This window comes from Pyxicephalus adspersus, chromosome 2 (assembly GCF_032062135.1).
Source record: "Pyxicephalus adspersus chromosome 2, UCB_Pads_2.0, whole genome shotgun sequence".
NCBI classification, from domain to species: domain Eukaryota; kingdom Metazoa; phylum Chordata; class Amphibia; order Anura; family Pyxicephalidae; genus Pyxicephalus; species Pyxicephalus adspersus.
In genome coordinates, this window is record NC_092859.1 from 78278107 (window position 1) to 78301017 (window position 22911).

General features: G+C 36.6%; 1 protein-coding gene across 1 annotated transcript; it reads right to left on the reverse strand.

Moving 5' to 3' along the window:
- Nucleotides 1-246: 246 nt before the first annotated feature.
- On the reverse strand, nt 247-22162 carry LTA4H (leukotriene A4 hydrolase). Its single transcript, XM_072401179.1, has 19 exons — nt 21953-22162; nt 18129-18259; nt 17119-17239; nt 13399-13467; nt 13187-13291; nt 12381-12433; nt 11370-11442; nt 10462-10602; nt 9055-9078; nt 8336-8406; nt 7245-7356; nt 5763-5907; nt 5010-5113; nt 4840-4910; nt 4019-4073; nt 3842-3937; nt 2512-2594; nt 1063-1167; nt 247-495 (listed from the first exon to the last, which is right to left on the reverse strand). The coding sequence occupies exons 1-19, from the start codon at nt 22097-22099 to the stop codon at nt 375-377; spliced, it is 1827 nt and encodes a 608-aa protein (XP_072257280.1). The 5' UTR covers nt 22100-22162; the 3' UTR covers nt 247-374.
- Between the last annotated feature and the right edge of the window lie 749 nt (nt 22163-22911).

Below are 22911 nucleotides of genomic sequence, written 5' to 3' on the forward strand. Positions count from 1 at the left end.
CTGCACAAGGAGATTTCACCAATCCAACTCTAGACCAGAATTGGCACTGTACATTTTGACTTTTTGATGAGTATACTGTATAACAGTACACTGTAAGGAGCAACGGTAGTGTGAAAATGATCCAATAAAATAAAGGGGTCACATGTACACTTTAACAGGATACTGAACAAGTTTTGCAGTAAGACGTTTCCTTGTTTGCTAAAACAGAAAAATAATTTGCAAAAGAACTTAATGGTCAAGACTAGATGTTTTTAAATTTTTTATTGCAGATTTTAGTAGCCTCATATACCCTTAGAAATGGTTGCTTTTCATTTAAAATGAATAAAAGCTTAAGGCAGAAATCCATACAAATGTTTAACATGCTCCTTGGTTTTTCAGGCTGTAATATTAAGGTCTTTTGCCACCAGCATTTCAGTCACTGGATGCATAAAAGATCGATTCTTGAGGAAAGTGCTCACAGCTTGATCCCGCGCTTTGTCAAAGTTGTATAGATCCCTGTAAAAACAAAGGTCACATTTACAGCAACAGTAGAGTCTTGACATGGCCTCAGTCATGTGTGTTGCTGCTAAATGGGCATGCGTGAACCTGAGAAAGTGACAGATTGCTCAAGCTAGGCATTCCTTACCTCTTTCCCATCCAGCTAGTTTTACAGAAAAATCTGCACTAAGGGCTGCCATAGTATTTTTTTTGTTTCCCAAAACGTGTTAAACGAGGTGCCTGGTCACCACAGACCTGGAACAAGAATTCCAAAAGTAGGTCTTACTGCATGCTTGATGCAGGTCTGGGATTCTGAATTTATGGAAATTAAAAGCTGTGCCTGAATTCCAGGCAAGCAGTATTCTCAAGAGAAAATGTCATATAAGACATGGCCACTAAGTCTAAAAAGTTAATAGATCGGTGCACCCCAGTATTCTCAGCTCCTTTTAGACAGGTGCACGGCCCTTTGCAGCAACCACCTGGCTGTTTTTGGGTGATTACTGATGAGTTGGGCCACAATACAGGGGCCACTACTTGCCTACAATTTCTTCCCAGCAAGCTTAAACAAATACATCAATCTCTTACCGATACAAAGGACGAGTGAACTTCATGCGTCCCTGTTCTACTGCCATTTTCAAAGCCAATGGGATAACGTCTTCCCACTTAGCACGGATGCAGAGACGCAGCCACCTGTAAAAATGCATTAATGGTTAAAAATGTAATCTATTTTAGGAATGCTATGAGATACAGTGAACAGTCAATAGAAAATTAATCATAGTAATATTTTGCAAAAGATTTTATGCAGCTATAATTTGAGCATATTTAGTTGTTTCTAATCACAGTTCCTAAAGAGCAGCCAATTATTTTATTCATTATGCACCCTATCCACAGATATTAAATCATTTCTAACCAGTCGGAAAAAAACATTTTACTAATTTCAACTATCATAAGACCTGAATGGAAACCTTAACCTTAAATTTCAGCAAATCCTTCATGGTTAAAAAAAAAAAAAAAAGTATATTTTTAAACAGCTTTTGAAGAGGTGTGTGATCTGTACTTCCTGCTTAGTTGTGTTTCTTCTCTATAACTAAACCCAAAATTGACAAAGTAAAGTAGTATATAGAATATGCTTCATGGGCCAGATGTGCTTACACACTACATCACAGCTATTTACTCATATTCAACAGGTTAAAGCACAAATCAGAAGTAGACGTATGGCACTAAGCAGGGGGAGAATACCGGATGCCAGATTACATTTTCCTGCATTTCATTTGAAGATACATGTTTTGATGAGGATGCAAGGCTTGTAATCACATGAAGTAGGCAGTGGGGAATAGGTTCTTGACTTTGTAAAGTTGAATTTTAAAGGCAATACCTTGTAGTTGGCCAGCTCTGCTAAATAAAAAAATAATTCTAGTCTTTCAGCAAGGGTGATACTTGCACAACAAAGATAGAGCTCCATGACAAAATTCTAAAGTTTTTGTTCATAATGTAGTCTCATGAATATTAGTTTGACAGTAGCACTGTCAAACATTACATTTGTTTAATTTTTACCTGTCATAATATTGTCTGTCCACCACAATTAATTTTAGTCAGTCAAAGCCAATTTTTACTCTTGCACAAGTCAAGAGTAAACATATTTCCCTACCTAGATGACATTAAGCACTTTCTTCTGACCTGCCTTAACTAGATTTTCATTATATCAATGATAGACATCATTACCACAGCTTCTTGTATTTAATTGGCTATGTACTGCACACTTTCAGTCCTTTCCAAAGATAAAAAAAATTAGTTGATATCCTCCACAATTCATGGGAGTAAAGGAGGAACCAGGGAAGGTACAACAAAATTAAAAGTAAACTTTTTTCTGCTTATGTTTTGAGCAACAGAGGTACATTAATGAGATACAATATTGAGATACATTATTGAAGGTGGATGTTCCTGCTGCTCAATATTTATACACCAATTAGAATATATTTTGGTTCCTCTATGGGACATTATAATGTTCCTGATTATATCAGTCCATGGTCTTACCTGAAAAGAATTTCAGAGTTTCTCACAGCATTGAAGTTGTACACCTCCTGCATGCGTTTCACATGGGACACAGGCAAGGGATCCTAAAAAGAAAATGTGGATTTCAAAAATGATTTCTATTCTTAAACAATACTTTACAAAATTATTGTTCTTCCTCATGCTCAGAAGGAAACATTTGGAAGAGTACACCTATACAACATGTAGACTAGTAATAGATTTAGTGATTTGACCTAATTCTCAATACAGTTATTCTATTTAAATAAGATTTTTTGTTAGATTCACAACTGAAAGTTAAGAAATATACCAACACATTCAATACTTGTTGTACATCTCCTTGTACATGCTCTTATCTCCCGTCTGGACTACTGTAACATCCTTCTCGCTGGTATTCCACTAACCCGACTCTCTCCTCTACAATCTATCATGAATGCTGCTGCCAGACTCATCCATCCTTCCCTTCAAATTTAAGCTCCTGTGCTTTGCCTTCAAATCCCTACACAGTTATTGTCCCACTTACATCTCTGACATGGTTAAAAAATACTCCCCCTGCTGCTCTCTCCGCTCCTCCAATGATCTTCTAATGACTTCCTTACTCATAACCTCATCACACACACGGATACAAGACTTCTCTAGAGCTGCCCCAACTCTCTGGAATGGTCTTCCTCGTCCTATTCGGCTTGCTCCTATTTTCTGCTCATTTAAAACAGCGCTCAAAACCCATTTTTTCAAACTTGCCTACCCGGCTTCTTCTGTCATTTGAAACCATCACTACTTCCCACCACTACATATCTCCCATCCTATTGTGTGTGAAATTCCCCCACCTACTAGATTGTAAGCTCTTCGGGGCAGGGTCCTCTCCTCCTGTATCACTGTCTGTATTAGTCTGTCATTTGCAATCCCTATTTCATGTACAGCGCTGTGTAATATGTTGGCGCTATATAAATCCTGTTTATTAATAATAATAATAATAATACTACTTGGTTCTACATAGTCTGATTTTTTTTTTTCTTTTTTAAAAATTCAGCTAAATAGATTTGTATATCTGTCTAAATTTTTTTGTAGCTAGCTACACTTTCATCAGTGGCTAGTCATATCATCTACTGCAGCAGCTGATGATTGTTACATCATTGAGTGCCCAATGGTAGAAAAAACATTGGACTAACAGATTGTTAGATTTGTGTTTAGTGAATTTTTCCTAAATAAACCAGAGGCTCACTGTTCTCAGCGAGACATCTTATTTGAAAATGGAAAGCATAGTGTACATTTTACATAATAAACCATGACAGTTGTAACTGCTAATCCTAGGATTCAACAAACCCGCAGCAATTACCTTAAGAAGCAAGAGAGTCAGGAACTCAATTTGCTGATGGGATGATAATTCTTTCACATCTGCCTCTGTGAATGAGTTCAGATCACTCTCCTTGGCCTAGAAACACAACAAATTGCATGTTGGTCATAAAATGTTATTGTAGCAACAAGACAAACATGTTAAGTGTAAACCACTTACCTCAACCCATCTGTTGCTGAGTGCAATGCAAGCATTAGCCAGAGTCATATCATACCTAAAAACAAAAAACTTCAAGTTGTCACCCTGACATGCTGTTTGAACAAAAGCATGACAGAAAATGGAAAATGGCCAGATCTGGAATAATCATCACTAGCAGCTTTAAAGTTGGGAAGTCTCTAAATGCCTGGCAATTCTAAAGATTGAAAAATGAAATGTCACACAATGCTGTTTTGGGAATTGTGGGTAGATAGATATCCTACAGAGAGTCCTCAGTCACCTAAATTGGTATAAGAAAACCATATTGTGACATAGTAATCTTGTGGATTTTTCCTGTGCTGCACTCTACAGAACATCCTGTCTACTCATCTTAAAACTACTGATGCCTTAGGGTCACACAATGCTGCTCCTCCATGGGTTATAAATGTAGTCACCCTATGGCAGAAGCACGTTACTAGCAGGATCACCAGGTGACAAGGCCAGACAGGCTGGAAACAATGTGCAGATTACTAACAATTCATTTTTTATTTTCTCTAAAGTGAATTTGAAGTTAAATCTACCTCTACCTGATTGTAACTGACCATTTTTCTCTTAACTCAAATGAGTTATAGGTAGGCTTGTGAGGTTATATAACATCTATAAAAAGGATAATAAAACATATTTATAACTGACTTTTTTTATTTTTAAAAGCTCTCAAACAGGTCTATGACAGGTCCCCAGTAAAAAAAAAAAAAACATAAAAGATGAATGATGAAGTAACTGAAATGTACAACACCTCACTTCTATTAAACAGCTCAATTTTTATTGAGTGTTGAGAACCTTACGTTGGTTGCACTGGGGGTAAACCTGGTGTATTCATCCATCCATTCCAATCAACTTTGTCAAGAATGTCAACCTATATAAAAAAAAATGTATACATAACCAAAATGAGAAAGTAAAATAGAAATATTACAGTCAATGCTACTGGAAACAAAATAAAACAACATTATGTTACCTTGTCTTTGAAGTATGAGTACAAGAACTTCTTCCATTCATCTGTGGTAATACTCTTGTAAGCATGCACTTGTATGTATGTTTTCAAGAAACCCAAAAATACATCTGCAAAACAACAAAACAGTCATTTTTTGTACTCCACTATCTATTCTTTATAGGCTTGGGGGGGGGGGGGTATACTAAAACTACTGCACCTCTACAGCAAAATAGATTGCATTAAACTACACCACCCACATACCCTAATTGTGAGCTATTACCCCATTATGATAGACTGCCTTATTGGCCAGCATAAACTTCCTGAAGCCAGGAAGGAATGGTCAAGCTTCAATACTGACAAGACGTTGGAACAGTACAGAATAAAATACAGAGATACTCAACTTTACCTGTCAGTGGATTTCAGGGTTTTTTTATGATAACTTTTGCATGAGCTGAAGTTATTGACGCTTAGGCACATTTTTTTTTATTTTTTTGGTCACTGAAACTCTAAGTCTGCATGCGATCCCTGTTGCAAAGATGAGGTCACATGATTCAGACATAATAAAATATGAAATATAGTAGTAGTCTAAAATTGATAGATCTTTTTACGTCTTTTTTTTTTTAATGTTATTTGTCTACTATTTTTACCCTTTTATAGTTTCAGTAGATACCCAATGTCTGCACAGGTGCCATTTTCCCATCTCAAAGTATTAGTCTTTTGTGCCAAGAAACATACAGCAGTAGCACAATAATCATTGCAAGAAAAAAAAATGCAAACCTGGTCCTCCCAGAAGCTGTTCAAGATAAAATAGCAACGCAAACCCTTTTTCATAAGGGACAGAGGAAAAGGCTGCGTCCACATCCACCTCATGCAGGTTAGGAACCAGATTTGTAAGAGGATTGGTGGCACCAAAGGTGTTAACCTGTCATTAATAAATACAGAAAGAAGGAAATATTATTAATACTAACAAAATTGTTATTTAGGTGATGGAAAAAAAACTACATAATAGTATTGCAAGTAAGATGGAAATTAAGACTTGTTCACGAACTTTGCCTTCTGGTATTAAAACTACAGCAATTACAAAGAGAACATAAATGCAAAGTAAAAGCTTTCATATACCCCTAGGAGCTTGGCAAATTGTACAAACTATCAAGTGCAAATGGTAATTATTGTATTTTCAATAGTTTTTATTATGTGAAAGGGATCAGACAAATGTGAATACTCTTACAGTGGTTAACATTTCACAGACCTTGAATTAATGCCTAATTTGTATAAATTTCCAGAAGGATATGGTGGCAGCCAAATTGGCTTTATGTAATTCTAGTCACTGGGTTCAGCTTGCCATTGGATTCAAGCATAATAATTTGACTAACTAAAAAACATGCAATCATATTTAGTTTGCATAGCAATCATGTCAAAGACAAAATGGAACAACAGGATTATTAGATGATTGAAGTTGACACAGCTTCACTAAGCTAGGTGAACATTAACTTTAGTCTCCACTACTTAATCAACCTCAATGGGAAATGCCTGACTGAAATATGTGCAGTTTCTACAGCTTACATAAATTGTAACAGCAGATATTATTCACGGAAGCTGAGTACTGCACAGTTGTACAAGGTCACTTTCTTATTGTGATTTTACTGCACGCTGTAATCTTCCCACAATGTGCATTAGAAGCTGCACAATATCGGAGTTCATTTTAGTATTGGCTATAGGACATCCTGCTACATCTGTCCTATTCCTCGCTATCCTTATTGACCCTGGCTCACCCTCTTCATTAATCGTTATATTTATTTTTTTCATTTTATAATCATAGAGGTTTAGCATTATAGGTTGAGCATTAGGTATAGCACACCGCCAGCCTCACTGACCAGCCATGATCTGCTGCCACTGCATAGGGAAGCAGTAAAACCAAGTGACTGGATCAAAAAGTTATGAACACAAAAGATGTTTTTTTTAATAATTCAATTTGCATTGTAATGAGGAGAAAAGGAGGAACCAGGGAAGGCACCGATTAACCATATTCTACATCAAGCTCTAAATGTAGCTAAAGCTACTCTAAACTTTAAAGAAACCTTTGCAATAGCTCATAATAAATACATAGAATGTAGTTTGCCACCACCACAAGCAGACATCTTTTTATTAATGATAGATCTGTCAGAATTACAATAAAAATGATAATGACAGATCTGAATACCAGCATTCTATTTAAGTGTCCGTTGTTTACACCAGAATATAAAATCTGTTCTACTGTACCGCATTTTGAAGTTCTTTCCAACCGCCCAAGGCTTTAAAATGCCGAAACTGTTCCCCATGGAGGAGTCCATCAATCCTCCGCTCTAGATAGACGGTATGGCCCTCATTTAGCCTGAAAAAAAAAGTATTTTATAAGGTTATACAGATATGGATTTTCATCAGAAAAAAATGTATTCCTATTATACTGCAGTGATTTCAGCTGGGGTGGGAGCCTCTCCTATCACTATATTGTCCTGCAAATTACAATGCGACTCTCCCTGCGTTATCAGTAGCACTCTGAGTCTCTGATTGTTCGAAATTCTGTATTCAGAGCCCTGTTTGCTCCTGATAATCAGAGCACAGCAGACAACTGTTATGGAGCAGATGTTTACATAGGGATAACCATATTCAGCCTGTGTAACCTGCAGGACCGACCTATTAGTTTGACAGCTGGGGTTCTGGCACACTGTAGATTTTGTCCTAGCTTAGTATTTCAGCACATACATTGGACCTAGCCTTGGGTCACATCTTTCATCTTAACAAATGAGATATCTGGCCAAAACTGATCAGAATAGGTTCCACAAATCAGGGCCAAGCAAAGATACAGCCACATTGGTCAATGGCCTCTTTACTGTTTCTAACAAAGTAATACTAAACTTTTGAAATACTTTACCCGGTACTGTACTGATGAGCAGGTCCTTTGTGCTCATAGCTGAAGTAGTGAGTAAGGGTAAAGCTTAAAATAATTAGTGACCTGCCTTACATGACATAATTGCCCTTTCCACCCAATAGCAATATACAATCATTTTTTAGTAAGATCTAGTTTTCTGAAATAATAGCAACAAGTGTACAAAATAAACATGTCACTAAAAGTGTAACAAACTTACACAACAGCACTTCACCCAAAGCCACTGAATCTAGTTGGGTGGCTGAAGTGCTATTTTGTATAATTGCCCATATTTATGTTCTCCTATAACACTAACCTGTGGATCTGTGGGACCTACAATGTAAAAAGAACATTTGTACAGTGTTCTATCTCAATCTGAACGCTCTTTATCTGTGTACAAGCCAACCATGTAAGGAGATGAGTGATTCAGAGTTGTTGTACATACCAGAAGTTTTCCCAGGTCCTGTTTGTAACCAAGTTTCCTGTCCAGCTGTGTGAAATTTCATGTGCTATGACCTATAAATTAGAAAAAGGTGATCTAATAATATACTCTGGGATAGACGCATACTGAATACTCCTTTGAAATCTGCAAATGCTGAGAATGTTTCTATATCAAATGTTATAACACAGACAAGCATTTTACAGAGCCAATTCCATTTAAAGTCAGCCTGTGCTAGTTGTCCAGTAAAGCAATGTTCTAGAAACCCACATGTCACAGGTTGCTGCAATGTTTTATGTGGCAGCCTTATCAATATCATAACTCCCACTCTCTAAGTGAAGGTTGTACAATAACTAGGGGTAGATTTATAAAGCAGTGAATTTGACCAAATATTTACTGCGGATAAATCTTCCCAATGTTTTAAATGACAGGGATTGATTTTCCCGCAATAAATGTATGGTTTAAAAAAAAAAAAAAAAAAAAAAACACATTTACTGCTTTATAAACTCACCTTCCTAATATTATTCACTTTGTATGCCAAGCAAGTTATGTGATACTGCATGCATCTAATTTTATATGAAAAACAATATATATATCTCAAAAAGTGCTGGAATGCACAAATTGATTTGGGTATGGTAATTACGAGTTCTAGTTCACAACAAACAAAAATATATTTTATTAAATGCATTGCAATATGTTATATTTATAAAGGTATAAATACTTACACCTGCAAGAGATCGGTCACCAGCCTAAAAATAAACACAAAATGTTATAAAAATGGAATAGAACTACTGCCCATGATGGACGTTTGTAGGTCACATGGAAAAACATCTTGAAGGGTCACTGAACTCCAAAATAGATTTCTATGGACCATAGTGGTTTATCATATATTACAGGCGAGGTCAGTAATCAGTAATCAGTGGCGAGGTCAGAGGTGTTTCTGGTCCCTATACTGCCTCCCTATTTATATGAATAAAATAAAAAAGGTACATTGATCTCACTACTAGTGCCCACCAATGATAAGCAATATATACATTTTTAATCAAGCAGATTACCATGCTACACCACGGACAGCTAACACTACTTTATCATTGATCTCAATTATATATTTCTCCAAGGTAACATTATCTCAAGTAGAGCTGTCTCATGGGAAATGAATCCTATATTACTGGACATTCATGGCATCCAAATAATCAAAATGGGATGTGGCAAAAACTAAGCATTTTATTTTGTGCTTTTGTAAATGTAATATAATGGTACATCAGAGGATTAGGAATTTAACAGGACACAATTTTGTTCCTGCATGTAGCAGGGCAAATCTCTACAAATTGGAAGGTTATTTAAGAGGCCTGGGAATCAAAGACTGCAGCTGAGCAAGTAGATGACTCATCCCTGTTATATCTTATAAAAAGCTTATTTAATTACCAAACACTTATGATTTTATCATTTTTTTCTGCTGGAAGGAGTGCAGCTAAAGCCACATTCTCAGAGTCCTAGAGGAACAATTATGACCTTTTAATTATTTATCCAGAAACACTAGAACGCTAAGGATACAATGTAATGTACATATATATATATATATATATATATATATATATATATATATATATATATATATATATATATATATATATATATATATATATATATATATTTATTATTGAAGTGACCAGTGTATTACAGACAAGAATAGTCACTATGGTATCTTCTAACCTGGAATTTTTGGGGGCTTTATCATTTTTTAATGCCACAGACTGGAAGTTGTAAAGATCATATTGACTTAACTAAAAGTTAACTAACTTTTGCATTTATTATTGGTATTTTTATCTTTCCTTTACTACCCCATCACCCCGTATTCACAAGCAAGGCAAGGAAGCCCCATATACAATTCAAGTATAATTTTAGGGAATACACAGGACTGTGGATCCTTTCTCTGCCCCCATGTAAAAACACTGGGCCAATCTCCAAGCAAAACAGAAGTGGAAGTCACATGTTTTTCCATACCTAAAAGCATTTTTTTAGAAATGTGACATGTATTGTGAAATGATCTCCATTCGTTCTAGTTGTGCCGTGCAGTAATGGGTTGAAGGCAAAGCAAATAATGTGACATACGTTATGTGGTGAAAGCTTACCAATACGGTTGGGGTTACAAAAGTAAGACAAGGATTTTCCATGCCGCCATAAGGAAATGATGGTGGTAAAATAAGCAGATCATATTTTTCCCAAACATAGGGCCCAACAAGATCTTCAGCATATTTCAGCATTTTCTCTGTCTAAAGTGTAAAGATGGGAAAAATATGTTATATAAAAACAGACATCAATAACTAATGCACAGTATATCTGAGGCAAGGTAAAGCTGAGCTCTCCATAAAAGATGCATTGTCATTTAGATATATAAATCTGCTTTTGTGCATAACACCTTTTGTATGTTCACATATAACCACATAAAATGTGCAGCAAGGAGATCTGTGGCTGCAACTTAGCAGTGACTGGTCTTTATTACAGGCTCCTGCTCTGGGGCAATGTTTCACGTGAGATAATGCAGAGATCTGAAAACAAAACTCAAAAAGGACACAAAGATTGAAGAACTAGTAGGTAATTCTTAAACAATGTCCTTAAACAATGAAGAATAATATCTGTTCAGTGTTAATACTAAACGTTAATACACCCACCACAACTAGCATAATGGGTAAAGAAAAACTATATTTGCCTTGGTGAATTGTATTTTTTTCAATTTGTTAAGTCTTTACTCATTGGGTATAAATACTAGAAAAGACGGTATAAATTATAAGTGCTCTCACAAAAAAGCATTCAGTTTAATATGGGGTGTTTTAAGTCTCCTTATTATATCTCAATAGTATAGAAGACTTTACTGGTAGGTCATTGATCTGACTCAATTATGTGAACATTTCAGGTTCAGCTGTTGAACCCTATTAACTGAAAAGGAGAGAATAGCATTTACACGACTAGAATTATGTTTTAGCCCTGACCATGATAAATAAAACAATATTACATAGAATAGAAAGTAAGCTAAACCAACCTCTGCAAATTCATAGACAGAAGCCTCCAGCAGCTCCTTCTCTGTCCACACTGTTGTTCTGGGGCCAATCTTTCTGTTAGGATGATAAAAGCATGACACATTTTGATCCCCTTACATTATAACGTAATAAATTAAGCCACAAAAATGTTGATCAACTGATCTGCAAGAATAGTAAGTGTACCAACAATGCTAGACTCACTCTGCAACCCCCCCCCCCCCATCCTCCCTAGGAATGAGGGAGAAGTACAACTACAAATTACCCCTTCTAAAATTTGTGGCTAGTAGGATGATCTTTAAAACTATCAAAGTCACTACCTTGAAACAACTATGAAGGTTAGATAAGTCCTTATCTGCACACTTGTCCTGGGTAAGGAACACAGTGTGACACCTCATCAATTTACAATGGTAAACGCCTCCACTAAATACATTTTGCTAGAAGCCTTCACTCTATATTATGTATAGTAAATTAAGCTTAAGGCTTAATACACACACACTAACAGTTACATTTTCATGGGTCTACCCCTACTTTCTCTGGTACAACCAATAATAGGGGTAGACTCACAAACTTGTCCTGAAAATGTAATTCTTAGTGAGGAAGAAAAAAAAAAAAAAAAAAAAAAAAACAGACCGTTCTATACCACCATGGCTACTCATACTGAGCAATACATTACAAACCCTAGATTGCTCAGGTCTGTCATTGTGCTGAATGTCACATACTCCAAACTTTAACACTTTATGTGTCTTAGAGATTATCCTATACCTCATCAATATGTATGTTGTGCTATATGTCACATGCTCCAGATCCCTCACACTTTTTATACTATTCTATACACTATATACCCAAACTGCTCCTGTCTGTACTCTGAACTGCATGGTACATACTATGGACCACATTCAAAAACGCCTGATCTGATTGATCTTTAGACTTAGTATACAACCTGTAGATTGGCTGTCTACTTGTGTGCTAAAAGAAAAGCTAAAAATAAAACTTTTTTTCAGCAGTTTAGTTACCTTCCTTCTAAAGCTCCAACAACCAGGGCAATGAGGTAGCTTGGTATCGGCACCTAATGTAAATAAAAATGAACTGTTACATGAATAGGTGAATTACTGTTCTGAGATTTAGCTAATCTATAAGCCATAAACTTTCAATGATGAATTATACGTTTAATAATTGTTTTGCCCTTAGACCATTTATTATGCTTTAATAATCCAATTCATAACAAATACAGCTTTTTTTTTCTTGTAACATCTATGTCTCAGTAACATTTGCCATTACATGTACAAGCCACCTAGACCAATCCATTTTGTACATTATGGAGGATTGGTCGTTTGATCCTGGAAAGGAACCATCCTAATAATTTAACTTTGCATACATTCAAAATATGTCTGACAATTATAAAACTAGTTTACCTTTACTGGCATTTATCCTCGATTACTGATCCTGGGAAAGTTTATACCAGCTCAGTTTTCGTTGCTTAATTGCACATTAACAGAAGTTAGAAACTTCCTCTGTATAAGTAAATGAAAACATAGCAAACAAAACAAACAAATGTACCCAGGAGTCATCTGATGATGAAAAATATGCCCCCTTGTATTAAATATTTGCTACCAACTGTGGAATTGGCAGCTAGGGAAGAAGATGATGTGTACCGTGGAGATGTTTGATTTTTACAACTGTGGCTTACTCACACACAGTAGGTATTTACCTAACTGTTTTTATCACTGGGATTACAAATAAAAATGTCAAATCATTACCATTTAGAAGAAGAAAGGGCCTGTGGCTAATAAGTACTGTAAAGAAAAAAAAAAAAACATACATTTTGTTTGAAACGATAAATTTTCCTCTTGTTGTCGTTTGGATCAAGGAAATCCCCATCATTCAGAGCACTCATCAGTGCCACTAGTTCTTTGGGAATGGAAACCTGAAAAAATATATAGAATATTTGTTGAAAAACCTTTTGGTATACAATGTAGTTGTTATGGGATGTTTAACCTATTGGAGTTTTAGTTTTTTAATTCAACAACAAACCTGACTGTAGTAAGTGAATTTTACACCTGGAGTATCTTGACAAGGAATGATTGTTCTGCAATGTGTAGCCTGAAAAAAAAAAAAAAAAAAAAAAAAAAAAAAAAGGAAAAGAGAGCAGTTATCTTTACTGGATAAATACCAAACTCTGAGAGGACATTGTACTGCACAGATAAATGTAAATCTAAGTAGAGATTATAAAATCTGGGTATAATCCGTAGGCAAGTTTAGCATATTAAATGTAAAATATACATATTAGCTAATGGGAATGAACTAGACAACTATATCAAATATGCTGGCAGTCCAAGTTAGCCATTAGTTGACCTATTCCTTTTGCTCTTGCAGTTAATTCTTGCATGGGATATAGGGGGAATTGCTGCACAATAATAAACAAACCATTTAAAACAGTGTTTCTCAACCTTTTGAACATGGGGAACCACTAAAAGAACTTTCAGATCTTAGGGAACCCTTACCATATTCACAATTTGTAGTACATTATTTTGGTGGTCAGTAGAAAGAATGTGTTGTACATTGCTGGCCAGTAGGAACAATGCAATCCCTTAAGATAACTAAAAGGTCAATGGTGTCAATTAAACTGACCTGAGAGCCACAAATTGCTCAAGGATCCTTAGCAACCTCTGGAGGAACCTTGGTTGAGAAACAGTGATTTAAAGTATCAATAAACTGAATAATATTTTGATTTTTACAAGTTGTGTATATAATTCTGCATTTCTTTTGTTGACTACTTCTGTACGTTTGCTGCACTGAAGTCCTAAAACTGTTATAAGCACTACCCAATGTCTCCCTTTGGACTACAGAACTCTTTCTCACCACGTTATGGAGAAGAGAAGTAAACAGTAGTTGTTTTTTCGTAACAGTGTCATACTGAACTTGGCTGAACACAGCTGTAGAATCTATATTTTCTTTATCTGTTGTATCCTGATACACGTGCTGTGGCCTTCTAATTTCATGTATCAGTAGTGCTGTTGACCGAGTTCAGCCAAAGAGAAGAATCCTTATCTTCTGAAAGCCACTTCAATTGTACAAATAAAATGTATGTGTAAAATTATCTTTTTGAGGTGAGCTCATTTTGGTACATTTTAGGCCTGGACTGCAATAAAGAAAATACCCCCCCCCCAAAAAAAAAAAAATAAAAAAAAAACACTACAGATTGTCAAAAAACTACCAAAAATTGGGTAAAAAATTCATAATGCCATAGGAGAAAAAAGAAGACTAGATCTAAGAAAATTGTAACATTAGTTTAGGAATAACACAACATTTTCCTTGTTACAATCATGGGTATGGATAACTTCTAGTAGTTCTGGTTGATGTTTGATAGCACTTTACTTTCTTACCTCTAGACGTCACTAGTGACCACTAGCTAAATGTGAACACTTAACCAATGTGAGTAATGCATGCAATATTCTTAAAGCAAAAACAACGGCTATAAAAAGATTTATCTGTATTGTCCAAATGCAATGGCCTTGTCATTTTTTGTACTGGTTACATGCTTAAAAACAAAACGTAAAGCAATTGTCCTAACTGGACACAATGCTAATGTTATGTTGTCTCATATAGCCTGGCTAGATAAAAGTATTTGGCATCCTTGGCTTGCCTGAAACACTGGGTCCGGGATGCAGTTCTGCACAAGATTTGTATCTTTGCATGCTCCAAGACAGTTCTACACCAGCACACATAATAAACAGCTCTGCATAATTCCAAATCAGTGATCCTAAAGTTGTTGATAAACTCAGTAAATATGTTTTATTGCTTTATTTTTCTCAAGGCTAAAACCTTGCTAGAAATTCTCCCTCTCCGGGCAGTGGGTGGGTTCCCCTCTCCACTCTTCTGCATTAATACTTACTGTCTGGTAACATCTCCAATACTTTATAAATATATAATTTTAGCTGGAGTTTGACTTTTATTCCAAAGATATTCTTGTGGTAGGTCAACTACTTCCACTGAAAACTGTTCCCAATATATTTGGTAGCAGTGACAATGGAAAGTAAATGTCATCAGGGTCATGGACTGATGTAACTTACTCTGATAGATATGTTGCCATTATATAAAACAAAAAGGAAACAATTCCTCTGCCATGATCTAAAATTAAAGCCAAAAATAACACGGTTTTAAAAAATATTAACACATATCATCGGGAGAGGAAACAAGAGTGATGGGTAAATAACTAGTCACCACAAAGCAGACGTACACCTTGCATCAACTGTGCAGTTAATATTTGCGGTGAAAATATTTACCACATTACCACATTGTTACAAACAAGACAAGTGTGACATAGGACCCGATTTAATAAAGCTCTCTAAGGCTGGAGAGATACACTTTTGGAGAAGCTGGGTGATTTAGCAAACCTGGAATGGATCTGGTCCAGGATTGAAAACAATTGGTAATAGCAAATAACGTTTCTGAAATCCATTCCAGGTTTGCTGGATCACCCAGCTTCACCAATGAAAGTGTATCTCTCCAGCCTTAGAGAACTTTAAATTAGTTCCAATGTGTCGATAAAAAGTTTTCACATTTAATCCTTAACACTGAATTACAGTGGATTTTATGATGGATTTGTTTTAGGTATTGTGTAGATGCAAGTTCAACATCAATTAAAGCATTTAGCCTGTGGATGAAGCACTATCAACTTTGTATGTGTAATGTGTGCAATTTTTCCCATTCCTAGAGGTAAAAATCGCTTAAGCTCACCTAAACTACAGAAGGATCATGGCTGAAATGTAAAACCCAGCCACTAATGCTCTATTGGATTGAGATCTGAACACTAAAGGGGGCATTTCAGTTCACAAATGTAGGTTCAGGTTTCATTTACATTGCATCACATTTTCCTACATAATTTCTCTGTATTTGTGGAATACTTCTACCCTTAAAAGCATCATCAACATAGTGGTGGTAATAGGGTATTTTAATAAGATACAATATTGGAATTTTAATCACAAATTTTATTTTAGTCTGATGCTCCCAGGTGCCTTCTGGCAACTGAGAAGATGTTATCTGAGATTTAGTTAACATTTTGCAATGTCCAAAAAGCTGTGACAGGTAAAGCACCCATACAGTAGCTGTTGTCAGTAAAGTCTCTATTGCAGCCACCAAGGCTTTTAACTCATTCAGAGTAGTCATGTGTCAATTATTGGCCTACCTTACTTAGGTGGGTGGCCTATTCTTGCCAGATTTACAACTGACTCATACACTCCATTTCTTAAAAGGAATGTCCACTGACTTGGAATCATGTATCCATGCAATGACTTTTATTCCACTTGTTTCAAAAAGTTATTTGGAGCATTATTTTTTCTTCATGGTATACAATGGGTTATACCAGAATACTCTCTAAAAGTTTACTTAGCGTATATTAGATGTGTACAGTATTGAAGGAGACCTCCAATAACTAGTCGAGTGGGCAAAAAACAGTGAACTGTTTTGTCAGCCTGAATTCCCATTGCTTTAATACTCACACATTTTAGCAGTTTTTCTGGGCATGTGTATGTATCCTGAAGTATAGGCAAAATAAACCACAGATCAATGGAATAGGGGAGTATTGGGCACAGTGCTTTTCAATGGTTGATGGGGAGAACTTGACTACGAACATGCTACACTTAACCCATCATTCATTAAAAATAACCTTTTAAAGAATCTGCAAAAGTAAAAACAACTAAAACAGAGATTGATAAAGCATATCTTTTAAAGGAGACAGAACAGTGTTATTACCTGGCACTGGCTGAAAAGATAAGGGTGAGTCTTTCCTGCAGTCTGCTGTGGGTTGAGCCATTGAAGAGCTGAAGATTTGGGAGATGTTTCAGAGCAGATTTCCACTATAGCTTCCTGCCCTCTGTAAAAAAAAATATGGATAGGTTAAAAGTGAAGCACAATACAACAATACAAAAAGAAATGAACTTTTCGGGAAGATTTATAGAACACGAGGCTATAATTTCCAGTAGCAGCCCGCTACCATTTATGTCAGTATCACATGAGCTAGTCTATGCTAAGATTGTTACATTGAAAAGCTTTTGCTGTCCTTTTACCAAAATGAGATCTTCTAAAGATTTTATTGCCACCAAGTTTTAGTACAATAGATACTGGATACATCTGATACACCTATTAAGATGAGCTTAGGTATTATTTTAAATTTTATTTGCAGCCTGGCACATACAGGCCTCTAACACATACTCCTTTAAACCCATTTGTAAAAAAGGAGCATTCATGCCAGAATTTATTGTTATACATTGTGAACTATACAATGCAACAACCAACCTGAACACAGGTTCGGGAACTATCTGACGTGCAAGCAATATCAATACCAGATATGATGCCTGTTTGCCAGCATGATTAGAACTCAAAAAATGCTAGGCAAGCATCTTGTAGAACAATGATCAATCAAAGACACAGACTTTGTACCTGAAATAAGGTGATTAGGAATGTGCTGGAGACAAGTCAGATATGAAGGTAATAAACACAAGCAATAAAATAGGTCAAAGACTGCAAAATCTAATCATACAACACAAATAATACACAGTACAAAGAATAAACACCTAGCCAATTACTTAGCACTTATAGCCAATTCACACAAGAGAGTATCATAAATTGCATACACCAATGGGTTCCTATATAGTGGGAAAATCTCAATTAATTACGACTTAACACAAAATTTAGGAATCAGTCTTCTAATCTGCAATCTGCAAACCAGCTTTTATCTACCGGAAAAAAGTAGCAAGTTTTACCTTGTCAGTGGGCAGGGAAGACAGATAGTAAGAGGACTGCCTTTAAAACTGTGACTCTCCCCAAGAGAAAACTTTGCCTCTTGTCCATTTACTGAAACTTTCTTTATGGTCAGGTCCTTGGTATCCAAAACCTAAAATTAAAATACATGAAGTCAGAAAGGATTAGCAAACCTGGTTTATAGAATATAGACTTAATAAATAGATCAAATCAGTAAATGTTTTACAAATACTCAAAAAGATAAATAAAACGGTGCAGTAAATTCATATAGCCGCTGCCAGTTTATAGACTGCTTTATGGCAAGTGAATTGCTAGGTGTTGATGTTCAGGGTGCACTGCTCATACCTAAGACCACAATGTTTATGGCCCATTCACATTACTGTGTTATAGTAATACACATTACATGCATTGGTGCAATGTGGCAGCATGGCTGCTTCCAGTGCTCACCAGGTGACATTATAGGAACACAATTGGAAAACACTCCCCCTAAAGAGGAATAGGAACAAAAACGTTACAGCAGTCATCACCAAGTATTATTTAAAGTAAACTCCACTGCTGACAATTGGGGTTTTGTCATAGTACCAATATGCTTAGTATAACTGCACATTTTACCATGTTTACCAATCAAACCAACTCCTCCAGTGACGCAACAGCCAGATAGTGGCTCTGTTGCTAATTACACCTGGTCTTCTCAAGTTTGGCAACATCAGCAATTTTCACTGACTGGGTCGGAAGGCAAATCCTGGATACATGTACAGCAGCTACTTTGTCTCAACCTATGCCATGACTATACAGTATACTGATCTCCAACCAACATAGGGCTGATTTATTAAAGTTCATCAAGAGTGGAGAAGATAGACTATCATGAGTGAACATCAGTGATCCAGCACCTCCAGTCTTTGAAAAATTGATGTGCAAAAGAAAAAAAAGTTCAACATAAACTCTAAAATCCTCCAATGAACAAAGGTATAGCACAGTGGAGCCTTTTTATAACTAAGGCTAATCATGTCTCCATCACATAATGCAAAAATGGAAGATTGATGGTAGAACCAGGCAAGTCATTGCTATTTGGACCAAAGGCCACCAGTAATTTCAGGACCTCTGGTGTATAGTACAGCCTAATATTATAGAGCCATTTGTTCCAAACTGAAAGAGTTCTTTTTAGCTACCATCAGTGCAGTGTATGGAAACCAAGACTTGGGATTGGCCCAACAAGAAAGTACAACTGAGTAGTATAGCAAGAAGAAATAAAAGCAAAAAAGAAGCCCTCCACTGAACCAATACATAGGACAGAAGAGCTTACTGTGTAAGAGACAAGCTTTATTACCACTATCAATGTGTAAATGTGTGTTTTTATATTAAGGTCAACCAAATACAAATTACAATTACCAACAGATAACATTGCATAAAAATGGGAGATAAATGGGATGAACTAATACAAAGTGGACAAAAATCAAAGGTGGAAACAACAATGTAAAACAGATAAGTGATTAAAAGAAATGTATGTATCCACGTATAGCATATCATATCACCAGACATACAGTAAGATTGGCTATTTGAAGCAACAGATCCATGGGTGTTGAGATGAGCTCCCCCCAGGGGTAACAGATGTTTACACCCCAATATAGAAAATTGTGGCAGAAAACGGGGCAGATTTATTTTGTAATACAATTTATTATAATATATCTGTAGGAAGGCAGACATGATTTCTTTTTTCATATAAAGCATTGCTTTCTGATCACTGGGGTGTTGACTAAGCTAAGCCTCTCATGTCACTACCAGGTGTCTCCCTAAAAAAAAAAAAAAAAGCACTAGATCCCTGTAGAAGATGCAGACATTAGACTGAATTACACATTCAGTATTTAACTCAGTGACACACTTGACTGACCACAAGTTGTTTTGTAACTTTATACCAATGAAGCAATTTTTTTCTAAATCTTAGATTACGAAATAGTAATTTAATAGCAGAAAAAAGATCTCCTTACCTATAGCCAAACCACTAAATGTACAGTTGACCACCATCCTAGAAATGATCCTGAGCAATAATGCACAACTGAAGCCAGGGTCAGTAAATATTGACAAGAAATGTCTGAGAGGTTTGAGGAAATCAGCAGAAATTAGATTTTTTTAAATTAAAAACAGGACTGACTTTTTCAGAGGCGATTTCTCTGTAATTATTATTAGCCTAATGATACAAACCAACAAAAAAGATACTAAATGGGAAATACATAAACAAAAGAAAAGGAAAAGTAATAAGGTGATATATTGGAGTTCTGTTTGCTTCTGGCATTGATGTAAGGGCAGCCAGGCTCCAATTACAAGAAATCACTCACCAGGAAATGGCAAGTAGATAAAATTAACATGTTTTAGGCAAACACTACAAGAGCCAAAATAAATGTTATGATGAAACACTAAATTCATTCTGGGTGTAGACATATTGGAAGAGCCCTCTGCACAGTCAGAACATCTGACCATTGGAATAAAGCAGTGGAAGGAGAGAAAAATTGGGCACTACTCAAATGATACTCAGCATGGTACACTTCTACGGGGTATGCATAGATTCCCTTTTTGTCTCCCCAGATACTGCGGCATACAGATTATAATCCTTCCAGATTGTGTCCCAAACTCTTTCACCTCCAGAATGATCCTACCGTCTTATCATTCATTGGCCTATCTATACAATAGCCCCTTGGCTGTCAGGAACATTCCACCTTACCTTCTACATAGGTGCTGTAGCCTACTCAGGAATACTGGGGTACCAACTGCTTTACCTGCCAAAACCACTTCCACCTCCACCATAACATTATGATCTTACTTTACATTATCCTATCTCAAACTTTTTACCCCTGGGAAACCCTTGAAAAAAGGTTTCAAGTCTTTGAGAATCTCTACAAACTAACTAAAACTTAGCTTAGTGGAAAAAATGTCCCATACAGATAGCTAAAGAGTCATGCTACTAACTCGATCATGTGAATGATCACTGAAACGATCGCTCAGCAAGAATATAAATGGCCCAGTATAACATCTATCAGGGCTTTATCTATGGTAAAGCCCTGATGAAGGGGGACTGATAAACCCACGAAATGTGGGGGATATTTTTTATGATCCCTTTTATGGCAATGAATACTAACCATAATTTTCAATCAGTTATGACATTCTCTCTTTTTTCTTAAGGTGACCCCTGATAGTCTAGAAGTCCAATTAGGAGCTGCCCTCATTTTCCAAAGGAGAAAGACTTGATAGGCAACAAGATGATTAATAAATCCCACTATAATTATGAACCAAGATCTGCGCTGCACAGTACAGGGTGTGGAATATATGCAAAACAGTGGTGGCGGCACCCAGGCTGGTTCTAGGGAAAAATTGGTATTACAAGAAAATAAAAACCGAGTACCCTAAAAATTATTTACATATAGTAAGAATTAAAATAAGGAAACATTTTTTGGTTTTACAGAAACTACAGCTGTTCTGTTAAAGCTAGTCAAATACTGTGTAATGTCTACAAATTATAGTCAGAAATCAGGGAGAAGATTTGAAAGGGGCGCAAATATGTATGGGAAAAAAACAGACAAGGATATGGATCTCTGGGGGGGTACTAGGATTAAGAAAGCAAAAGGGGTGCACAGATGTGAGAGTGCAGAAATCAGAAAATGAGTACAGATGTGTGTGTGTGAGGGTGCAGGGATCAGAGAAGAGTACAGGTGAGGGTGCAGGGACCAGAGAAGAGTACAGGTGAGGTTACAGGTACCAGAAAGGGATATACAGATGTGTAATGGTTATCTTATACAGACACAGGTGTGCGTATCTGTAGACAATGGTGTACTACCAGGCTGGGGAGGCAGTCCTGCAGACATCGCACGGTCAGGGCGCTGGAGGCAGAGATGACTCGGTTGGTGAAGTCCACATTGAGGTGCAGATTGATGTGTCGGGTGATGAATTGGTCGGGGTCACAGAAGGAGCTGGGGTCTGACATGGCTGCTACAAAGCTCTATGCTCGCTCACACCACACTGACTACACACAGCCCTAACAGTTGGCATTAAGCGCAATCCCAGCATGCGCGGCGCGGCGCTAGTTCTTATGGGAAATGTAGTCCTCTGGTGACTCAGTCATGTGACCAGGAGGCGCGATGTGTTATAAAAGACACCTGCATATACAATGTACTCTGTATTACCGGCATATAATTATTAGTACTGGTGATAACACCTGGGTTTGCAATAATTACATCACAAATAATGCAAATAAGTATAGTAGACAGTTACAATAATAATAGTTACAGCAAAACCTCAAGTCTATTATTTTTTTTGTTTAGATTACCCGTGGACACCGGTCACTAATGTCCGTACTGAGCACAAAAGAATAATAATATAGTGAAGGGTTAGAAGGGTTAAATGTCTATATTTTGCTGCTTGTGTCCTAATAGGGAAATCAGCTTTCATTTCCGGTCTCAGAGATTCCAGGTGCTGGAGGAAATCTCCTATAGTGAGGGTAATTCTCCACTTATTGTCCCTGGAACAGGTCTCCATATTGGGCAATATCTGCTCTAGTCTTGTTCTGGGGACAGATCTCAATTTCCCATCACCGGTACAAGGAGAGGGGTAAATCTCCCCCTAATAGGGGTCCAAGCCTTTGTCATGTCTGGAGACATGGTAGAGGTTCATTATCAGGTGCTTTAGGTAAGTCATAACCTCAGGTTGCTTGGGTCCCTAAAATAGAACCACCAATATTAAATTAAATATTAGTGGCTCCTTCATGGGAACGCTGCACCCCACCTTTCTAGATCCCCT

Coding starts and splice junctions, on each gene's coding strand:
- LTA4H (XM_072401179.1), bottom strand. CDS start 22,099: ATGTCAGACCCCAGCTCCTTCTGTGACCCCGACCAATTCATCACCCGA. Junction 18,260..21,952: donor AGGACTGCCTCCCCAGCCTG/GTAGTACACCAT, acceptor TTTTAATTTTAG/GTTTTGGATACCAAGGACCT. Junction 5,908..7,244: donor GGAAAGAACTTCAAAATGCG/GTACAGTAGAAC, acceptor TATTAATGACAG/GTTAACACCTTTGGTGCCAC.